Source organism: Symphalangus syndactylus, chromosome 10 (genome assembly GCF_028878055.3).
Source record: "Symphalangus syndactylus isolate Jambi chromosome 10, NHGRI_mSymSyn1-v2.1_pri, whole genome shotgun sequence".
NCBI classification, from domain to species: Eukaryota; Metazoa; Chordata; class Mammalia; order Primates; family Hylobatidae; genus Symphalangus; species Symphalangus syndactylus.
Window position 1 is genome coordinate 57,259,199 of NC_072432.2, and position 22,723 is coordinate 57,281,921.

General features: G+C 35.2%; 1 protein-coding gene across 2 annotated transcripts in view; it reads right to left on the minus strand.

Moving 5' to 3' along the window:
* CFAP299 (cilia and flagella associated protein 299) overlaps nt 1-22,723 on the minus strand; it is a 697,187-nt gene that overhangs the window by 85,548 nt on the left and 588,916 nt on the right. For both annotated transcript variants that reach the window (XM_055297202.2, XM_063611178.1), the window contains one exon: nt 13,400-13,542. In XM_055297202.2, the coding sequence (XP_055153177.1) occupies nt 13,400-13,542 (143 nt within the window). The remainder of the gene's footprint in view (nt 1-13,399; nt 13,543-22,723) is intronic.

Genomic DNA, 22,723 nt, shown 5'->3' on the forward strand with positions numbered 1-22,723 from the left:
TGATGTGATCAACTGGAAGAAAGGGTATCAGTGATGGAAGACGAAATGAATGAAATGAAGCGAGAAGGGAAGTTTAGAGAAAAAAATAAAAAGAAATGAACAAAGCCTCCAAGAAATATGGCACTACGTGAAAAGATCAAATCTACTTCGTATTGGTGTACCTGAAAGTGACAGGGAGAATGGAACCAAGTTGGAAAACACTCTGCAAGATATTATCCTGGAGAACTTCCCCAATCTAGCAAGGCAGGCCAACATTCAGATTCAGGAAATACAGAGAGCACCACAAAGATACTCCTTGAGAAGAGCAACTCCAAGACACATAATAGTCAGATTCACCAAAGTTGAAATGAAGGAAAAAATGTTAAGGGCAGCCAGAGAGAAAGGTCGGGTTACCCACAAAGGGAAGCCCATCAGACTAACAGTGGATATCTCAGCAGAAACTCTACAAGCCAGATGAGAGTGGGGGCCTATATTCAACATTCTTAAAGAAAAGAATTTTCAACCCAGAATTTCATATCCAGCCAAACTAAGCTTCATAAGTGAAGGAGAAATAAAATACTTTACAGACAGGCAAATGCTGAGTGATTTTGTCACCACCAGGCCTGTCCTAAAAGAGCTCCTGAAGGAAGCACTAAACATGGAAAGGAACAACCGGTACCAGCCACTGCAAAAACATGCCAAAATGTAAAGACCATCAAGGCTAGGAAGAAACTGCATCAACTAACGAGCAAAATAACCAACTAACATCATAATGACAGGACCAAATTCACACCTAACAATATTAACTTTAAATGTAAATGGGCTAAATGCTCCAATTAAAAGACACAGACTGGCAAATTGGATAGAGTCAAGACCCATCAGTGTGCTGTATTCAGGAAACCCATCTCATGTGCAGAGACACACATAGGCTCAAAATAAAGGGATGGAGGAAGATCTACCAAGCAGATGGAAAACAGAAAAAGGCGGGAGTTGCAATCCTAGTCTCTGATAAAACAGACTTTAAACCAACAAAGATCAAAAGAGACAAAGAAGGCCATTACGTAATGGTAAAGGGATCAATTCAACAAGAAGAGCTAACTATCCTAAATATATATGCACCCAATACAGGAGCACCCAGATTCATAAAGCAAGTCGTTAGTGACCTACAAAGAGACTTAGACTCCCACGCAATAATAATGGGAGACTTTAACACCCCACGGTCAACATTAGACAGATCAACGAGACAGAAAGTTAACAAGGATACCCAGGAATTGAACTCAGCTCTGCACCAAGCAGACCTAATAGACATCTACAGAACTCTGCACCCCAAATCAACAGAATATACATTTTTTTCAGCACCACACCACACCTATTCCAAAATTGACCACATAGATGGAAGTAAAGCACTCCTCAGCAAATGTAAAAGAATAGAAATTTAACAAACTGTCTCTCAGACCACAGTGCAATCAAACTAGAACTCAGGATTAAGAAAGTCACTCAAAATCGCTCAACTACATGGAAACTGAACAACCTGCTCCTGAATGACTACTGGGTACATAACGAAATGAAGGCAGAAATAAAGATGTTCTTTGAAACCAAGGAGAACAAAGACACAACATACCAGAATCTCTGGGACACATTCAAAGCAGTGTGTAGAGGGAAATTTATAGCACTAAATGCCCACAAGAGAAAGCAGGAAAGATCCAAAACTGACAACCTAACATCATGATTAAAAGAACTAGAAAAGCAAGAGCAAACACATTCAAAAGCTAGCAGAAGGCAAAAAATAACTAAAATCAGAGCAGAATTGAAGGAAATAGAGGCACAAAAAACCCTTCAAAAAATTAATGAATCCAGGAGCTGGTTTTTTGAAAAGATCAACAAAATCGATAGCCCGCTAGCAAGACTAATAAAGAAGAAAATAGAGAAGAATCAAATAGATGCAATAAAAAATGATAAAGGGGATATCACCACTGATCCCACAGAAATACAAACTACCATCAGAGAATACTACAAACACTTGTACGCAAATACACTAGAAAATCCAGAAGAAATGGATAAATTCCTGGACACATACACCTTCCCAAGACTAAACCAGGAAGAAGTTGAATCTCTGAATAGACCGATAACAGGCTCTGAAATTGTGGCAATAATCAATAGCTTACCAACCAAAAAAAGTCCAGGACCAGATGGATTCACAGCCGAATTCTACCAGAGGTACAAGGAGGAGCTGGTACCATTCCTTCTGAAACTATTCCAATCAATAGAAAAAGAGGGAATCCTCTCTAACTCATTTTATGAGGCCAGCATCATCCTGATATCAAAGCCTGGCAGAGACACAACCAAAAAAGAGAATTTTAGACCAATATCCTTGATGAATATTGATGCAAAAATCCTCAATAAAATACTGGCAAACAGAATCCAGCAGCACATCAAAACGCTTGTACACCATGATCAAGTGGGCTTCAACCCTGGGATGCAAAGCTGGTTCAACATACGCAAATCAAGAAATGTAATCCAACATATAAACAGAACCAACGACAAAAACCACATGATTATCTCAATAAATGCAGAAAAGGCCTTTGACAAAATTCAACAACCATTCATGCTAAAAACTCTCAATAAATTACATATTCATGGGTCGTATTTCGAAATAATAAGAGCTATCTATGACAAACCCACAGCCAATATCATACTGAATGGCCCAAAACTGGAATTATTCCCTTTGAAGACTGGCACAAGACAGGGATGCCCTCTCTTACCACTCCTATTCAACATAGTGTTGGAAGTTCTGGCCAGGGCAATCAGGCAGGAGAAGGAAATAAAGAGTACTCAATTAGGAAAAGAAGAAGTCAAATTGTCCCTGTTTGCAGATGACATGATTGTATATCTAGAAAACCTGATCGTCTCAGCCCAAAATTTCCTTAAGCTGATAAGCAACTTCAGCAAAATCTCAGTATACAAAATCAATGTACAAAAATCACAAACATTCTTATACACCAATAACAGACAAACAGAGAGCCAAATCATGAGTGAACTCCCATTCACAATTGCGTCAAAGAGAATAAAATACCTAGGAATACAACTTACAAGGGATGTGAAGGACCTCTTCAAGGAGAACTACAAACCATTGCTCAATGAAATAAAAGAGAGGATACAAACAAATGGAAGAACATTCCATGCTCATGGGTAGGAAAAATCAATATCGTGAAAATGGCCATACTGCCCAAGGTAATTTATAGATTCAATGCCATCCCCATCAAGCTACCAATGACTTTCTTCACAGAATTCGAAAAAACTACTTTAAAGTTCATATGGAACCAAAAAAGAGCCCGCATTGCCAAGTCAATCCTAAGCCAAAATAACAAAGCCAGAGGCATCATGCTACCTGACTTCAAACTATACTACAAGGCTACAGTAACCAAAACAGCATGGTACTGGTACCAAAACAGAGATATAGATCAATGGAACAGAACAGAGCCCTCAGAAATAATGCCGCATATCTACAACCATCTGATCTTTGACAAACCTGACAAAAACAAGCAACGGGGAAAGGATTCCCTATTCAATAAATGGTGCTGGGAAAACTGGCTAGCCATATGTACAAAGCTGAAACTGGATCCTTTCCTTACACCTTATACAAAAATTAATTCAAGATGGATTAAAGACTTACATGTTAGACCTAAAACCATAAAAACCCTAGAAGAAAACCTAGGCAATACCATTCAGGACATAGGCATGGGCAAGGACTTCATGTCTAAAACACCAAAAGCAATGGCAACAAAGGCCAAAATTGACAAATGGGATCTAATTAAACTGAAGAGCTTCTGCACAGCAAAAGAAACTACCATCAGAGTGAACAGGCAACCTACAGAATGGGAGAAAATTTTTGCAATCTGCTCATCTGACAAAGGGCTAATATCCAGAATCTACAATGAACCCAAACAAATTTACAAGAAAACAAACAACCCCATCAAAAAGTGGGCGAAGGATATGAACAGACACTTCTCAAAAGAAGACATTTATGGAGCCAATAAACACATGAAAAAATGCTCATCATCACTGGCCATCAGAGAAATGCAAATCAAAACCACAATGAGATACCATCTTATACCAGTTAGAATGGTGATCGTTAAAAAATCAGGAAACAACAGGTGCTGGAAAGGATGTGGAGAAATAGGAACACTTTTACACTGTTGGTGGGATTGTAAACTCGTTCAACCATTGTGGAAGTCAGTATGGCGATTCCTCAGGGATCTAGAACTAGAAATACCATTTGATCCAGCCATCCCATTACTGGGTATATACCCAAAGGACTATAAATCATGCTGCTATAAAGACACATGCACACGTATGTTTATTGCGGCACTATTCACAATAGCAAAGAGTTGGAACCAACCCAAATGTCCAACAATGATAGACTGGATTAAGAAAATGTGGCACATATACACCATGGAATACTATGCAGCCATAAAAAACGATGAGTTTATGTCCTTTGTAGGGACATGGATGAAACTGGAAAGCATCATTCTCAGCAAACTATCGGAAGGACAAAAAACCAAACACTGCATGTTCTCATTCATAGGTGGGAATTGAACAATGAGAACACATGGACACAGGAAGGGGAACATCACACACCAGGGACTGTTGTGGGGTGGGGTAGCGGGGAGGGATAGCATTAGGAGATTTACCTAATGCTAAATGACAAGTTAATGGGAGCAGCACACCAACACGGCACATGTATACATATGTAACAAACCTGCACGTTGTGCACATGTACCCTAAAAAGTATAATAATAATAAAATTTAAAAAAAAGGCAGTATCCATAAAAAAATAACGATTTATACAATAAGTGCTTTTCTATGGGAAAGCACCTTTTCCATAGAATACACTTTTTTTCTTTTTCTTTCCTTTTTTTATAATAGGAATGTGTTTATGATTGTAAATAGTTTTCTCGATGTCCTCAGGTTTTAAAGCTACATTATTGGTCATTTCCAAACTCAAGGTCAGCAAATACTGATTTTCCATATACTTGGGTTAATGCAAATATGTGAACTTTGTGTAAGTCCCATTGATAATTTCATCTTTGATTTGATTTCACTCTATCTTCAATTTCTTCACTCTATGATGGCTACTAAGTGTTTATAATAAAATGTTACTTAAGATTTGAAAAGTTGTTTCTGTCATCCTGGTGAAATAACCATTTTGAAAATAAATATTCTCACAATGTTAAAGAAAAACAAACAAACAAACAAAAATAAAATGTAAATTTTAAAGAAAAAAATAGAAAAACAAGTAGGCTTATATAAATACACAAAAGTTAGTTCAGACTAGTTTAGGTACTATACAATTTTGTTAAAAAAGGAAAATATATATTTTTAGAGGAATGATATAGCAAGTCTTCTTTAACCAACAGGTCAAACTGAGCATCACTGATAATGGGACAACTTGACATTAGGTGCTTCCTGATATGATGCAATATGTAATGGAGAAGTTCTTGTCTAAAAGAAATATTTATACTGAACAAAATGAAGCCTTTAGAGTCATCTCCCAGTATAAAGAAAATACAGAGATAAGAGAAATGAGTCAGATATTACCACAAGGAAGCAATCAGACAAGTTCAGAATGTGGAACAATCTAAAAGACAAGTGTCCTGTGTTTTTAAAAAGTCAATGTCATCACAAAGAAAAGAGTATTTGGCTGGGAAGTATGGAGAGAGGTGCTCTTTTAAAGAAAAGGACACTAAAGAGACACAAGCAATGTAATTTTTGTACATTGAATGATGATTCACACAAGTAGCTATAATACATTTTGGACATAATTAAGAAAGTTTAAATATGAGCTAAACATTAGATGATAGTAGAAAATAATTATGAATTTTTTCATCTAGAATAATGGTGATGTTATGTTGGAGGATGTCTTATACTCAGGAGACGCAAGATGAAATATTTTAAGGTGAAATCTGTAAGCTACTTTCAAATAGTACAAACATAGACACAAATAAACACACACCAAAATACCAAAAGAGAATTGAAGCAAATTTGGAAAAATGTTAACAATTGTTTTGTCTAGGTTGTGAGTATATTGGCCTTCATTGTACTATTCTTTGAACTTTTCCAAAACTTAAAAAAAAATTAATAATAAAAAGTTGGAAAAGTTGCACAAAAATTTGAATGTGTTTAATGTCACTGAACAGTACACTTAAAATGGTTAAACTGTTAAATTTTATGTTGTGGATTTTTGGCCAAAAATTTTAAAAAGTTGGAAAAAATCTTATGTAAAGAGTAATCCTGTCTTAACCACAGTCAGTGTCAATAAACTAGAGGTTTTGTGAGATCTCTAATTATTCACTTAAGGTTTATCCAGAGACACAATCTTCAAGGAAACACATTCTAGACAACTAAAGAAACTACCAAGTGATTGCTCTGGGATTCTGACTTTTTCTTTTAAAGCAATGGACCAAACTGCACATGAATAATTTCTATCACTGGATGACACAGACAGATACTTTAGTAAGGATTCAGTAGGAACTGTTAGTCCTAGTTTATGGGTTATATGCACAGTATATGGCTTTTGGGATCTCTGCTCCATTTCTGAATTTTCCATAAGAGACAGTACTTAATATTTAGCTTGGAATAAAGAGAAGCTAAAATGAGTTAAGTATTGGAAAATTAAATTTATCTGTAAAAGAATTCCAAGTAGATATTACAAAACTTTTTTGAACCACAGTTCAGAGGATATGAATAGATTCTAAAAGTATCCTGGGACATAACTGAGGTTCAACAAGTCAGGGCCAATGTTTCCCTAAAGACTTTTAGGCTGAAACCACAATTACAGGTCACTTTTAATTCTGTTCAGAGCTCTTCCACACACAAAGCTGTGGGGACACTATAATTCTTACTCACAGTGACTGAAAATGAAAGCCTGGTTAAGTACAAAGGGGTGTTTTCTGCCAAGCTCAATGAAAGAAGGAAGTGGCAAGGGTGGGTACAGGATGGCCAAAATTTCCTAGTCTTAACTGTGGACAGCAGGATTGCTTAAAGTTCTGAAAAACATTCCTAAATTAGGTCTTGTCACATGAGACACACTTCTGCCAAAAAAATATGACCTGGGAAGGATTGGGATATGGATACGAGGTCAAAAGTGACATCTTTACATGTCAAAGTCTTAAATGGAATAATGTACTGAATAAAAAAAATAATGGCAGTGATCTCTGTTTGGTCCTGGATTTCTGGTGGTACGTATGTATGTGTCTGTATGTAACTTTGGTTAAGCCAGCTAACACTTTTATGATACAGGTTTTTTAAGTGTTAAAATGTGAAAAAGGTCTTGTATTAGTCCATTGTTAGATTGCCATAAGGAAACACCCAAGACTGGGAAGTTTATAAAGAAAACAGGTTTAATTGACTTACAGTTACGCATGGCTGGGGAGGCCTCAGGAAACTTACAATCATGGCAGAAGGCACCTCTTCCCAGGGAAGCAGGAGAGAGAATGAGTGCCAGCAGGGGAAATGCCAGATGCTTATAAAATCATCAGATCTTGTGAGAACGCACTCACTACCCTGAGAACAGTATGGAGAAAACTGCCCCCATGATTCAATTACCTTCCATCAGGTCCCTCCCATGACATGTGGGGATTATATGGATTACAATTCAAGATGAGATTTGGGTGGTGACACAGCCAAACCATATCAGGTCCCTAACTTATAAGGTTGTTGTAAAGAGAAAATGAAATATTACATATAATATAATATTTGTAAATGTAATATATAATATTTATATATAATATGTAATATATAAATTATTTAGTACAGTGCTTTAGTTATTAATTAGTACTATGCACAGTAAGTGCTCAGTTAACATCATCATTGTTTTTAAATCATCATCATAATCATCTCAGACTCTGACGCCGTTCAACCTTGTAACCACAGTGGTATGGAACAACCTGAGGGAGACCAAGGGCTGAAATTAACTCACTCATAGTGGGTGAGCAAAGAATATCATGACTAGGCTAACAGAAAATATGACCTCTAGAATCTAAGATAGCAGTTTAAACCAGAAGTCACAAACTCAAATGCCTAAAAGAAGCTAGCAGGTACTATGCATGAGTAACTCAAGGGTGACGGTGATATCAATATATGTGATTAGCGAAGTCTGTGTTTATCTAGTAAAAATATGCCCCATCTGAGGAAGCAGATGCAGTTTAATTCTAGATGATGGTCTAGATGAAAGTTTAAAGAAAATTTCAAATCCAAGATATTTTGTGGGAAATTTTTTGTTTCTGAAACATTGACACAATTTTACATACAACTGTGCAGGGCAAATAAAAAATCCTGCAGGCAGATCTGGTCCAATGACTAATTGGTGATCTCTGGCTTCTGGCTTTTTACATCATACCTATCTAAGACTAGTACTGGTTCTAAAGATTGGGGTGAGATTTGAGCCTCTGGGTTGGGGACGAGTAGACCAGAATAGCGTTGCTTAATGGAGATATAATATGATATGAGCCAGCAATGTGAACCACAGATGCATTTTTGAATTTTCTAGTAGTCACATTAAAAACAAATAAAAAGAAATAGGTAAAATTATTTTAATAATGTATTTTATTTAACTCAACATATCTATCACATTATTATTTTAACATGAAATAATAGTTACTAATAAGACATTTTGTATTTTTATGAGAAGTCTTCAGAATCAAGTGTGCATTTTACACTCACAGTACATCTTAATTCAAGGTTAACCATACATCAAGTACTCGGTGGCCATATGGGGGTAGTAGCTACCCTACTAGAGAGCACCAGTCTAGGGCATGATTCTCAAAATTTAATATTGCTATGGTTTGAATGTGTCCCCTCCAAAATTTATGTTAAAACTGGTGTATTAAGTGGTAGGGCTTTTGGAAAGTGATTAAGTCACGATAGTTCTGCCTGAGAAATGGATTAGTGCCTTGTAAAGAAACTGGAGGGAACTAGTTTAAGCCCTTTTCTGGCACCATCTTGGAAGCAGAAAGGAGGCCTCACCAAATGGCAATTCTGCCAGCACCTTGGTCTTGGACTTTCCAGTCTCCAAAACCATGATAAATAAATTTCTATTGTTTATAAATTACACAGTCTGTGGTATTTTGTTATAGCAGCACAAACTAAGACAAATAAGCATATGGAAATACTGAGGATCATGTTAATATACTGATTCTAACTCAGTGGCTGGAAGAGAGCCTGAGATGCTTCACTATGGGTTCATGGACTATAATTTGCATATCAAGGAGCTAGGTAGTTGCGGCAAGTCTCCTTTAGTTAGTAGGTTTTCGCTCAAAGTATTTCCCCCTCTTTCAAATTCAGTGAATATCTGCTGAAAAGACTAAACTAATATTCTAATGAACAATCACCATATTTGAATTTGGAAAAGCATTAATAACTTTAAAAATAGGCAATATTTTAATACCATTTGTAGAAGCCCTGGGTTCATTTACTGCTTTAATTTTTCCTTTTTAAACTTGAGAATCAGCCAATATGTTGCCAGAATGCTTTCATAAGAATGCACTTAAGCACAGGATAAGTGTGTATAATTCTAACTTCAGGGGCTTGGAACGTTAAACATTTTAATAAAACAGACAATGGGACTTCAAGGGAAATTTGACAATAATACCTTTCAAAGCTTTAGTATTTAAGGTCATTTTCTGGTCAAGGGTATGAATATTTCATGGAAGCTCTAAAAAGAAACACAAAGAAAAATTTTTCATTTCCTCTTGATTATCCTATCTGAGGGATGGGTAGAGCTCTATAGGCAAGCCTTAGATCTTTGTTCAACAAATGCATAAACATGGAAATATATGCAAATATATGTGGAGCTGAATATAAGTGATTCCACATGGTACAGTTGTCCTTGGGATATAAAAGCTTAAACCAGGAATAGTGTTCTAGAGGTGAACAGTGAATTAGAATGCTGAAGAACTTGTCCTCTCCCATCACTGTTTCACTTACGAACTTTAGTAAGTGGTTTCCTCTTTATCTTATCCTCTCTCTGATGGTAAGAATAATGCTTGTCATGCCCATATCAATAGGGAAGTGTGAAGGAACTTGAAACTGTAACCTGCTATCCACTTATAATTACTCACGATTGTGTCAAAAAGAAAGTACTGAATCTTAAAGACATAGTCAAGACGGAAGCTGAATTGGTCAGGGCCCTTTCTACTGCTGCATTTCATAATAGCAGCAGCTGTCTATTGACATTTGTATTTTCCACAGTAAAAATGCAAGACTAGATTCTAATCATAGACACAAAATGTTTGTCTCTGCATAGAATAAAATACCATGCCAAAAGGTAAGGATATAGAGACTTTATGAAATATTTAATTTTAAATTTTTGCTTTAGTTCTGAATCAAACTAAGTATGGAACTTCATATACCAAAGGGACTTTTTCCCCTAATAACAACTGCCTAACTACCATATTCTATATTAATCCTGGGCAGTTAAAGATATAAAATCAAAAGCAAAACTATAATATCCTATAAGACAGTATATTTACGACTTCCAAAAAGGATGGGATTTATTAAACAAAATACGAAAGTGCAAACTGCAGATGTGAAGTTTAAAATGCATGAAGATGACTATTGGAACTTCTAATTTCTGACCATCAAAATCAATGAAAAAAAAAAGAAGAACTACACACAGAGAGATGATATTTTGAAATACACATAAGAGGCAAAGGATTAATCAATATCCAAAAATAAATAAAATGAATCTGATAATTTGCAAGAAAAAGAATACCTCACTTGAAACAACAGGGAAAAATCTTAATAGGTACTTCACAGAAAGAAAAGCTGAACAGCCAATAAAAAATGCCCAATCTAATAAATAATCAAGTAAATAAAAATTAAAACCACATTGAGAGATCATTTATAACTCACTACAGTGGGAAAGAACAGTTTGTTAATATCTTGTGTTGGTGAGGATGAGGGTTAACCAGATCACTTATACAGTGTTTCTCATGGATACAAAATGAAACAACTACTCTGAAAAATAATTTGGCATAATCTCTACACTCTTTTGTGTTTCTGGCTTCTATAAATTAAAAAAGTATTTATTTTGTATTTCTGAAGGAATTTCTTTCAAGGTAACCAAATAAGTGATAAGGAAAAGTTTTTCTCTATAGAAGAATTCAAGCTAAAAAATTCAGGATAAATAATAGAATTATAGATTCACCATTATTCAACCCTTAGTAAAAAATATTTAGGTAGCTTTCAATAATATATGCTAACACCATTGGGTGAAATTTTGTGGAAAATCTTGTAATGAAATAATTAGACTGACACCACCTGAACCTACTGATCGAGCTCAGGAGATCTAAAATTGGGGTAATAGTTACTGTAGAACATCACATATTAAAATTTCTTACTCAGAAAAAAATTATACTGCATTTAATCAAATCAGTAAATAGGGAAGAGAGGAATATAGATAGTAGAATAAACAGTATGATTTTACTGGATCAGTAAAATCCAGAATATGAGACACTTGAGGACAATGTTTTTCAGTACCTGGTTTCTCCAACAAATCAATAGCATAGAAGATAAAAAGAATGAGGGGGACTGTTGTAAAAAAAAAAAAAGGATGCAAGAGGCCAAGATATAGTAAGACAAAACACAATATCACTCGAATTTTGATTGGTCAAACAAACTATAAAAAATAAATTAGTCAATTAAATGTTATTGAGGGTGAAAATGAAATGTGAAGTAGGTATTAGATGACATTAAGGAAAGTATTTTGTTAGGTATGATAATGCCAAGATGTTTTCCTTAAAAATGTTATCAGATAAAGATCTATGCTGAAGGGTTTGCAGGTGAAATGAGATGTCTTACATTTGCTTTAACAAAACAAAGCTGCTAAGATAATAGAATTCAGTGTTTTTAATAAATTATTAGTTATAAGGGTGGTGATGAAAAACAAGAGGTCTAGGTTAACATCTGGATTTTTCCTTTGGTTTCAAGGGTGGTGCCATTTGCCAAGACAGGTGATAAAGAAGCAACAGCAGGCCTCAGGAATTAAAATGACTTTAATTTTGAACATAAGTTTTAAGAGTCATAAAGGACTCAATTGAGTTTGGAAACCATAAGTTATTAGTAGCAGCAATCCACAGTTTTGTGAAATTCCTTAAAATTTCCTTCAGCAGTACCCAGGAGGGTAGCTACAAGTGCAGTGAAAAAAATGTCTGGATCGATCGACTTCGGAATGTTAGTGTGTCAGATACAACCAAAAATCAAAAAGACATGGACAATGGGCATTACTGAAAGAGAGAAGTTAAATGAAATGTTATCCTAGGTAGGATAGGAAAAGCTAAGTCCATTACAGTGGTGATGGGAGTCAGGCTCAGTGGCTGATGCCTGTAATCCCAGCACTTTGGGAGGCTGAGGCTGGTGGATCACCTGAGGTTAGGAGTTTGAGACCAGCATGACCAATATGGTGGAACCTTGTCTCTACTAAAAATACAAAAAGTATCCAGACGTGGTGGTGTGTGCCTGCAGTCCCAGCTACATGGGAAGCTGAGACAAGAGAATTGCTTGAACCTGGGAGGTGGAAGTTGCAGTGATCCAAGATTGCACCATTGCACTCCAGCCTGGGCGACAGAGCGAGACTCCATCTCAAAAACAAACAAACCAAAAAAAGGTGATGGATAAGGAAGTCTTCAGATAATATCAATAAGGGTGGATAGAGGATAACAGGCATCTCGGAGGAGGTAGGTATTTTTATAATCATCAAATAATGATCTGAATACAGTTAAAGCATAATGCTGCTACTTAATTTGGGGGTTCTATAGTTAAGTAAGAGGGAATAAAAAGTTTTAGCTTGCATGCTATTTAGAAGAGAGTAAAAGAACCCATCTGTGAATAGATTGGCAGTGTAGAGTAGACGCTAGGTGATAGATAAGGGTTCTAGAATAAAAGGCAAGGGTCGGTAGTAAAAAGAATGATGGGTGTGAAGGAATGGGTGTCCCAGAATAGGACAGAGATGAGAGAAATGAGGGTGAGCTGATCAGGGGCCAGCACTTTGGCTGGTGACCAAAGAAAAGTAGAGGAAAACATGTTAGATGAGCAGCTCTTGAGGCTTCTGGACAGACCAAGTCCCAAGTGCTGCAAAAGCCTCATGAGGTTAACAAATTTTAGGCGCTACTTATCATTGAAAAGGAATGTCACTGGGAATTTACTTATCTTGTCTCTGAAGAATCCTTTTTCTCAGGCTGTTAAAGGAAAAACAATGCATCTATGCTTATTGCTTATTTTAAGATTTAGTTATTTTCATATTAATAATCAGTTGTATCACATTCCTATTATATATACATTAGCATTTTAGGCACAACGTAGACCATAAAATAAAAAGTCTTTGTCTCTGCCTCTAAGGGTGCAAGAATTGTATATAATTTACCTTATATCTGTAGGCCTTGGAAGAAGTCTTTTTTTTCTGGTAAAGTAGACTTCAAAATCTTCCATCTTTAGCCTGTGGGCATAGTCGATGTATCCTGATATCTCTTGCCCATGAGAATTTCTGTCACGAATAAAGATCACGGACTGGTAGCACAGAATAGAGAATAAGACAAAAATATAAAAGAGCTGATTTATTATGGAATGCCATAGGATAGAATGATGTAAAACACTAATATGAGTTACTATAGGAAGCAGGGCTTCTGAAAGAGTGGTTATAACATTGAACAGATTCTTTTTCCCCACTGCACCTAAAAACACACGTTACTCGCCTAACGCGGTGGCTCACGCCTGTAATCCCAGCACTTTGGGAGGCCAAGGCGGGCAGATCACAAGGTGAGGAGATCGAGACCATCCTGGCCAACATGGTGAAACCCCATCTCTACTAAAATACAAAAAATTAGCCGGGCGTGGTGGCGGGCGCCTATAATCCCAGCTACTCGGGAAGCTGAGGCAGGGGAATCGCTCGAATCCAGGAGGCGGAGGTTGCAGTGAGCCAAGAACACGCCACTGCACTCCAGCCTCGGTGACAGAGCAAGACTCCGTCTCAAAAGAAAAAAAAAAGTACTATCAATATTACAATATTCCAGTTGAAAAACGAAAAGAACAACAGAAAGACAATTAACAATTAGTTGTTATTATGCTGATAGCTTTATCTTGATTGCCTTCTCTGATAGTTTAACATTGAATGCTGAGAATACTGTGCTGAAAAGGATTCTCAAGCAAGTTCTTGGTTAAGGGGAGAAAGTGTTGTGATGGATTAGTTATATATCCTACAGATATGGCAGGAGGAACTAGCATTCTTTGTTATTCCTGGGTGCATTCTTATAGAGACTTCAATCCTCAGCCCTTTTCATTTTGCCCACATAACTCCATATAAATTAGTATCAATTTCTCCATGCTTTTAAGCCACTTATTTCTTAATTTATGCAGCACAAATTATAAACAAACAGTAACTAAGAGACTTCTTGAGACTCACACTACAGACCAATGTCTAGCAAGGCTGCACCTCCTTAAACAAGGACGTGAGCTATAATTCTCAATATTTCATAATTTCATATTCATTCCTAAAGGTGCTTGACATCTTTTCACCATCAAGGTTGCTCCCGATGTCAGTTATGTCATATTGGGACACACACACACACACACACACACAAGAGAGAGAGGAGCCCCCACCCATGGAATTATATTAACAGAAAAAGAAAAATATCCCAAATATCCTCCCCACTGTCTTTAAATGAGAGATGAACCAAACTTATTTCTCCAGCAGAATGGCAGACTAGATATTGTGACTGACCTTCCTACTAAAAACAAATAAAAATTCTGAATAAAATCTAAAACAATAACTTTTAAAATGCATTGATGCCCTGGCAAGGAAAAGAAATATTCAGAGTCCAAAAACTAAGTGAAAGCAGGAACCCAGAGAGGAGAGTAGGGCCTTTAAATAATCTTTGTTCTGAAAGCATTTGCCCAACATTGGGGAATTTGAGGAAGGTTTCCATGACCTTATGGGGTGAGGATACAGGAAACAAATTCTACCCTTTCAGAGACAGAAGTTCATAGAACTTATTGCCTCAACAGAAAGCTGAAAAATAAAAAATGCATGAAGTACTATCTTCAGTGAATCCAGAAAATATAAGAATTATCCAAGAACAGTACGCCAGGGAAAACTCTTTCCAGTGAGCAAAATATAAACATCTTCAGACCAAAAAAATAATGAGGGATTTGACTAACATCAGATCATTGCTCAAAGAAATTCTGCAGGATGTATTTCAGGCAAAAGGAAGTGATTCTAGCTGCCAAGTCAAAGATAAAGAAAAAATAATAATCAAAGACAGTTGCAAATATAGAGGTACATAGAAACAAATATTGACTGTATAAAACAACAATAATTGCTTCTTAAACAGAAAGAATAATATGTTTGAAATAAATATGTTTGGAGGGAGTGATTAAAGTGTTGTGCTATTCTGGAATTTTTCAGAATGAGGGCAGATATATTGATCAATTTTAGAATTTGATAAATAGGATGATTATTAAGAAATAAGAAATAGTATATATGACCTCTAAATTATAACGGGATATATAAAGTTAACTAACCAATTAAATAGAAGGCAATAATGAAAAGGAAAATTATAGAAGAGTCAGGAAAAATAAAATACACAAAATGTAAAGATAGTGCCATGGGTTCATTTGTGTTCTCCCCAAATTCATATGCTGACACCCTGAACTCCAGTACCACAGAGATGACTGTGTTTGAAGACAGAGCCTTTTAAAATGTGAATACATTCCAATGAGTTTTTAGGGTGGGCTCTAATCCAAGCTGATTGTGTAAATGTGGATACACAGAGAGATGCCAGGGTGCACGTGCACAGAGTCAAGACTGTGTGAGGACACAGCAAGAAGATGGCCATCTGCAAGGAAAGGGAAAAGAGCCCTCATAAGAAACCAAATCTGCCAACACCTTCAGTTATCTAGGACTTCCAACTTCCATAACTGTGAGAAAATAAAATTGTGTTGCTTAAGGCATTCTCTGGGGTATTTTGTAGTGGCAGCCTTAGCAAACTCATACAGATTATGAGAAGTTAAAATAAGTAATTGCAATAAGTATAAATGACTAAATGTTTAAGTTAAAAACAAGCTTATTAGCATATATATATATATGTAACATGAAACATAATAACACTTAAAGGTTGAAAGGTGATCAAAAAACATAGATACAGGAGAGTTTTCATCCAAAAAGAGCAGTTATCAGTATACTAATGTTAGACAAAATGGATTTTCACATAAAAACCATTACCAGGGATGGAGCTTCACTACATTATGACACAAGGTTAATGTCATAAAAAAAATACAATTCAAAACTTGAGTGAACCTTTAAAAACAAAGTTTCAAGATGTTTAAAGTGCAAATTGATAGTACTAGAAGAACATATAGACAATTCATGATCATTTTGATGAATTCACCGCCATTATTTCTAGATTAAGCAGAAAATGAATACGTAAAAATTATAAAATTGATATCGATTTAAAGAACTTGAAAACAAACATGAAGCCTTGGTGTTTATCCTAAGCTAATACCAAAATTTCTTTACACTTCATTGTTCCTGTAAGTAAAATAACTGATAATCTAAAATTATATACATTTGGCCATAATTTCACTATTTTATGTTACTATATATAGCCTTCTTGGGTCAGTTAAATCCCCCTTTCCCTGAAACCTGATTAAATTTATTTCAAATCTCACTTCTCCAGTTCTGTGAGAGTTAAATGTCTGCTCTGTGATTTTTGCGAATTCTTGGTTGTCTGATGATGGAGGACTTTAAGTGAGGTCAAACGGAATATAAGTGTGGGTCCCTCTAGAATCATCATATATAACCCTGGGCAAGTCACTCAAACTACTCTCAATGTCTCACTTAGATTCCTAAGTTCTGTGCTCTTAAGCACCTTCCTGAAAAATCTAGCAAGTTTCTACCAAAAACAAAACAAAACAAAAACAAACAAAACAAAACAAAAACAAACAAAACAACAGAATCCTGCTAAGACCTGAGCATTTAGCTAGTTTGGCCATTGAGCAGCCTCTTTCTTCATGATTCTCCTTTAAGCCTGTAGAGCAAGAGAATACTCACTGCCTGCCTGGAACTGCTTAGCTTACATTCATGTGCTGTCAGGGTCATCTGCCCTGAGCACCCAATTCATAAACATCATGCAAATACTGTTGTTTATTTTCTCAGTTAGAATTCTGGTTATTAATCATTGTATCTATGATTTTTTTTTTAATTTTCAACCAAAAAATGCCCAATTAAAATTTTAAACCTAAACTTCTAAATGCAAAAAAGATAATCACTTGCGGCTGTTTTCACACAAATATGCATATAACAAATGTAAACTCCCTCATTATGTCTTTCCAAGTATGGTTACATATGTTTAAAAGTATAAGAAGACTTGGGAAGATTTTTAAGAAGACTTTTTAGTAAAATTTTTAAAAAGTTTGCTAAAATAAAATATTTTTCTAATGAACACAATGCTTTATTAAATTATTTTTGAAATTTGATTGGAATTATTAGTATGTGGTAATTGCTGACGAATTGTCAGGAAATTACAACTCAACATTTAATTTTAGAAATACATCTTTTAAATGGCACAGTTTGGGGTTATAGAGGCAGAAGAGGTGATAACACTGATAATCAGACAAATGTGGTGGCAGATATTAATAGTTGTCAGGAACTTGAGGGTTGGTTGAAATTTCAATGCCTTATTTATATTTTGTGTATTGCCTAAGAATTTGAATGAAGTTAAACTAACAGTCTCAGTTAATTGTGTATTCATCTCAAAATGTATATTTTTCTCCAGAGTTAATAGTAATTATTTCTTCTATGAATACTTGTTATCGTTTATTAAGAAGCCACCATATTCTGAGTGAAGTTTTAAGAGCTTCATATTCATTATCTTATTTAATTGTGTCAGATATTTTATAATGGCTAGATAGCATTATTACCCTCATTTTATACATGTGGGAGATGAAAGCATTGGGAGTTTTGGTAACTCCCAAGGACATGTAGCTAGAGAGGGGAGCACCCAAACTCACACCCAGGTTGGCTTCCCATAATAGGTTCTTATCTACGGCATGATGGATAGACTTGGATTCAAATGCTGGCTCTGTCACCTACTTACTGTGTAAAACTGGCAAGTTAGTAATACGTTTTAAGATTTAGTTTCCTCTATAAGAAAATGGGCATAATAATACCTAAATTGGTGTGTGAATTAAATAACACTATTTTGCTAAGCCCTTGGTAATGCCTGGTACATGGTAAGCACTCAACAAATAATATCTATTGCTTTTGAAAACTTTTGTCATTAATGTTGCTATTGTATTTGTCGCATATTAAGAGTTTTATGAATTCCTTAGGGGATATGGAAATGGAATAATCATATCAGAATTCCATTGCCTGGAATGGAACATACAGTTATGTTAGGGCTGCCGTACATGGTTCAGTTTCTTTCTTAAGTTTAGTTATTCACAGTTAAAACTTTTGATATACTTTGAGGCTAAAATTGAAACAAGCTTTTTAGTTATTATATATATGTGTATATATGTGTATATATATGTGTATATATGTGTATATATATGTGCATATATGTGTATATATATGTGTATATATGTGTATATATATGTGTATATGTATGTGTGTATATATGTGTATATATGTGTGTATGTGTATGTGTGTGTGTGTGTGTATATATATATATACAAGACACACCCAATTGACAATAAAACCACTATTCTGGCATCCAGAATGGGGCGAATAGGTCAGATGAGCCCCTTGAAGAATTAGGTTTATTTCAGCCTGAGTGTGACGTATTTCAGTAACTGAAAGCTTTGTTATTCAGAGCCCTCTACAGACTTAAGAATAATTTAAAAATGTTATAAATAATTGCTTAGGTTTACCTAATAATATTTTTAAATAGAAGTATAGTTTACATAACATAAAAATTCACCCTGAAGTTTAAGTGTACAATTCAATGATTTTTAGTAAATTTATGGAGTTGCACAACACAACTCAGATTTAGAATATTCTCATCACTCCCGAGAGATCCCTTATGACATTTGTAGCCATCCCTGTCCCCACCCCCAGCCCCAGGCAATCACTAATCTACTTTCTATCTCTATAGAGTCTCTTTTCTGGATTTTTCATAAAAGTGGAATCATACAATATATGATCTTTTTCATTCTAATAACATTTTTAATCACAGTTGATTTCCCAAAAGACACATGAAAACGATACTTTATATATTAAAAGGCTTTTAAAAATGATGATGTTATGTTTATAAAGGAAAAACTTCCAAAATTCATATTTTCCTTAGATAAAACCCTTTAATCCTATCTAGAACAAGTCAAGGTACAACCAACAAAAGCATTAGAAAAATCAAATGCTATTCATTTGAAGCCACGAATACTGATCTGTTTATTAGCAACCTAAGCAGAAAATACTAGCTTTTGTTTAACCATGTAAAAAAACCCCACAAGAACAAGCAATGAAGAAATTTCAAGACACATTGCTTCCGATATTGAAGTGGGGAATAAGACACCAAGGGGTATGTAGAATCTGAGATTTTACTGAGGGAGCCTATGACCTCAAAGGGAACCAATGTTAGTTGAAAAGACTTATGCGATACTTAGTTAGGTCCTCATTACCTCTCATATGTTGGAAAAAGATGAATTAAAGTAAAATTTAGACCATTAATATATCATTTGGATCTTTGGCTGCTTGTCTTTTCCCAGAAGTGGATTAAAATACAAATTCATAAACTTGTTATAAGCTGACTACATGTGTTGCCTGATTTTTCTTGGCAAATACTAATAAGGGGACATAAACTTGATACATCGAAATGGGACTTTATTGACAGTGAAGGCAAAGTCACTTAAAAAAAAAAGAAGCATGCTAAGCAGTATGTTGCTTTACTAAAACTGAAACATCCTTTTCCAGGGAATGAGAGCCGTCAAACAAAGCTAAGTTCTTGTGTTACCCAGAGAGCAGACTGTCAGGGTGCTCTCTGATAGAGACAAATGAAGGAATCGTTATGTGCTAGAATTTTAAATCTCTGGAATGCTCTAATGAATCATTAATTTTACAGACTCTTCTTTTTGTTTCAGAACATAAGTGATTTTGCAAATGGAGCCTGAGTTCTCTAGGAATCAACTATTGTTTTCTAACATTTAAAACTGCCCATCATTATAAATCTCTCTGCGACAAGTTATTTTCTGAATGTTTTGTGCTGATAACTATTTTTAAATTCTATATTATCTCAACCAATTGCAGTTTTACATATATATATATAAAATATATAATTTTCACTATTCATACAATTCACAGGGTTATGTTTAGCACAGTTCTTTGTCTTTCCTGTTGGAGGCTTGGGCTCAGAACAAGCACACATTTATTTCCACATCCTGTTGGCCAAAGCAGGTTGCAGGCCAGTCCAGATTCAAGAGGCAGGGCAGAGTGACTTCTTCTCTTGATGGGAGGAGCTACCAAGTGTCATTGCAAAGGGTCATGGATAAAGGTCAAAGTGGATAATTGCAGCCCCTTTGCAATCTGTAGTTATTTACCATAAGAAACTAAGAATTTTGCATATAGCTGGCTTGTTCATTTTGCAATGGTTGGGGATTGATTTCTCAGGGGGAATCATTGTTTTTTTCTCTCTCCTAGTTTATAAGACATATCTATATTTTAAATGGCTTTATTTATTTATTTATTTATTTATTTATTATATTTTTCGAGATGGAGTCTGGCTCTGCTGCCCAGACTGGAGTGCAGTGGCACGATTTCGGCTCACTGCAACCTCTGCTTCCCAGTTTCAAGTGATTCTCCTGCCTCAGCCTACCGAGTAGCTTGGACCACAGGCACACACCACTGCTCCAAGCTAATTTTTGTACTTTTAGTAGAGACGGGGTTTCACCATGTTGACTAGGCTGGTCTCTAACTCCTGACCTCAAATGATCCACCCACCATGGCCTTCCAAAGTGCTGGGATTACAGGCATGAACCACTGCACCTGATTAAATAGCTTTATTTTGAATTACCAGTGAAATTAGGAATAATTTAAGAATATCTTGTCTCACCATTTGTATTCAAAATGTTCTAGAATGTCCAGGGATTGGAAATTTTTAAAAATTGAGCTTTAAGTACTTGGAAGAAGAAAGTAAAATTATTATATTTATATATGAACTGGTAATTTACTTAGAAAATCCAAAAGAGTGAATTGAAAAACTTCTAAGACAGTTCAATAAGTTGATCCAATACAAAATTTTTATACAAAAAAGATGGGTTTTATGCTAGTAATAACCCATTAGCTATTGCGCGGGCAATCTTTACTTGCATTATTTTTTATTAGAATTATAACATTTTGCAAAACATTTTTTGTAAAATAAATTTCTAGAATAACATAAAAACGAAATGAAAAGACTACATTGTTGAACAAAAGTTATGAAATAACTGCTGAAATTCTAAGCAAAACAGAAGTGTGTATCTTTCATTACTTAAAATTTTAGCTTGAAGAACAAATGGTTAAGAATAAGATGATTTATAAAGGAGAAATAAACAGTAGAACTTGCCCTATTAGACAAAATAGCTACAATAATTACATCATATATCATTGGTACAGTGATGAATATAGATCAATGAAAAATACTAACTTCAGAAACACACCCATGTACACAAATGTGTATGCATATAATATATATGTTTTCCATAAGTTGATTTTGTTTATATTTTATAAATTTCTAAAACGAATATCTACTCTTTCTTTGACTGCACAATTCCAAAATCTTGTCTTTATCCACTGTTTCCTGACCTCCATCACTTGTCTTTCTAGCTAACATATTCAATCCAGTAATCCTTTCAGCTCTTTGGAGCCACTAATCCATTAAACCATCACATTTTAGTATGCTTGCCTTCTTTATTTGCTCATTTTTTTCTTTATTAAATTTAGATTCCATGGTGCAGCATCAAAATTGTTCAGTTGTGTAGCACTTCATATTTCTTGCACACATCCTTCTATTGTACTAGTTTAGAAAACTCTGATACCGTTTCAACCCAATTTTCCTTTTCTGTTTTTTTTTTTTTTTTTTTTTTTTTTTTTCATAGCAACAGCTGAGTTTGGCTAGGAAAGGAAACTGTGATGACTGGTCTCAGTAAAAATTAATGACCATAAATTCCCACGCTCCTGATATTTTTTACATATCTTCTCTCTCATCAAACTTTCACGAACACCCTTTCTCACATTCAATTATTTTCTCTCTGGAAATACAAACAATCAGAACAGAGCCACTGTATCTTCCTCCCATCAGATGTGCAGATCCATCTGCATCTAGATCTGTGTGCTTCCTTTCATCCTGTTATAAGGGCTTGGATATCCATGCTTCTATCCGAGGCCAGTCTCTCTTTTTGTGCATTTGAACTCATTTCATCTCATGTTACTTTCAGATAATTGATTTCTTATTTACTTTGTGTGAGTTCATCACTATTAACATTTAAACATTCTGTCATATCTACTATTTGAAAAAGAAAGAGGCTAATTACAGTCCCGCATGTCTGCTTCTCCTTATAGCAGAATCCTCAATATTTCTTTAGCTGTTACAGTCATTTTCCTGCAGCACTCTGCTGAAATAGCTTTGTTTCTTACACCAACTATTTTATCTTTACAAATCCAAAGGTCAGTTTTCATTTTTAAAACATTTTACTTGAATTCCAAATGGCATTTGACATAATT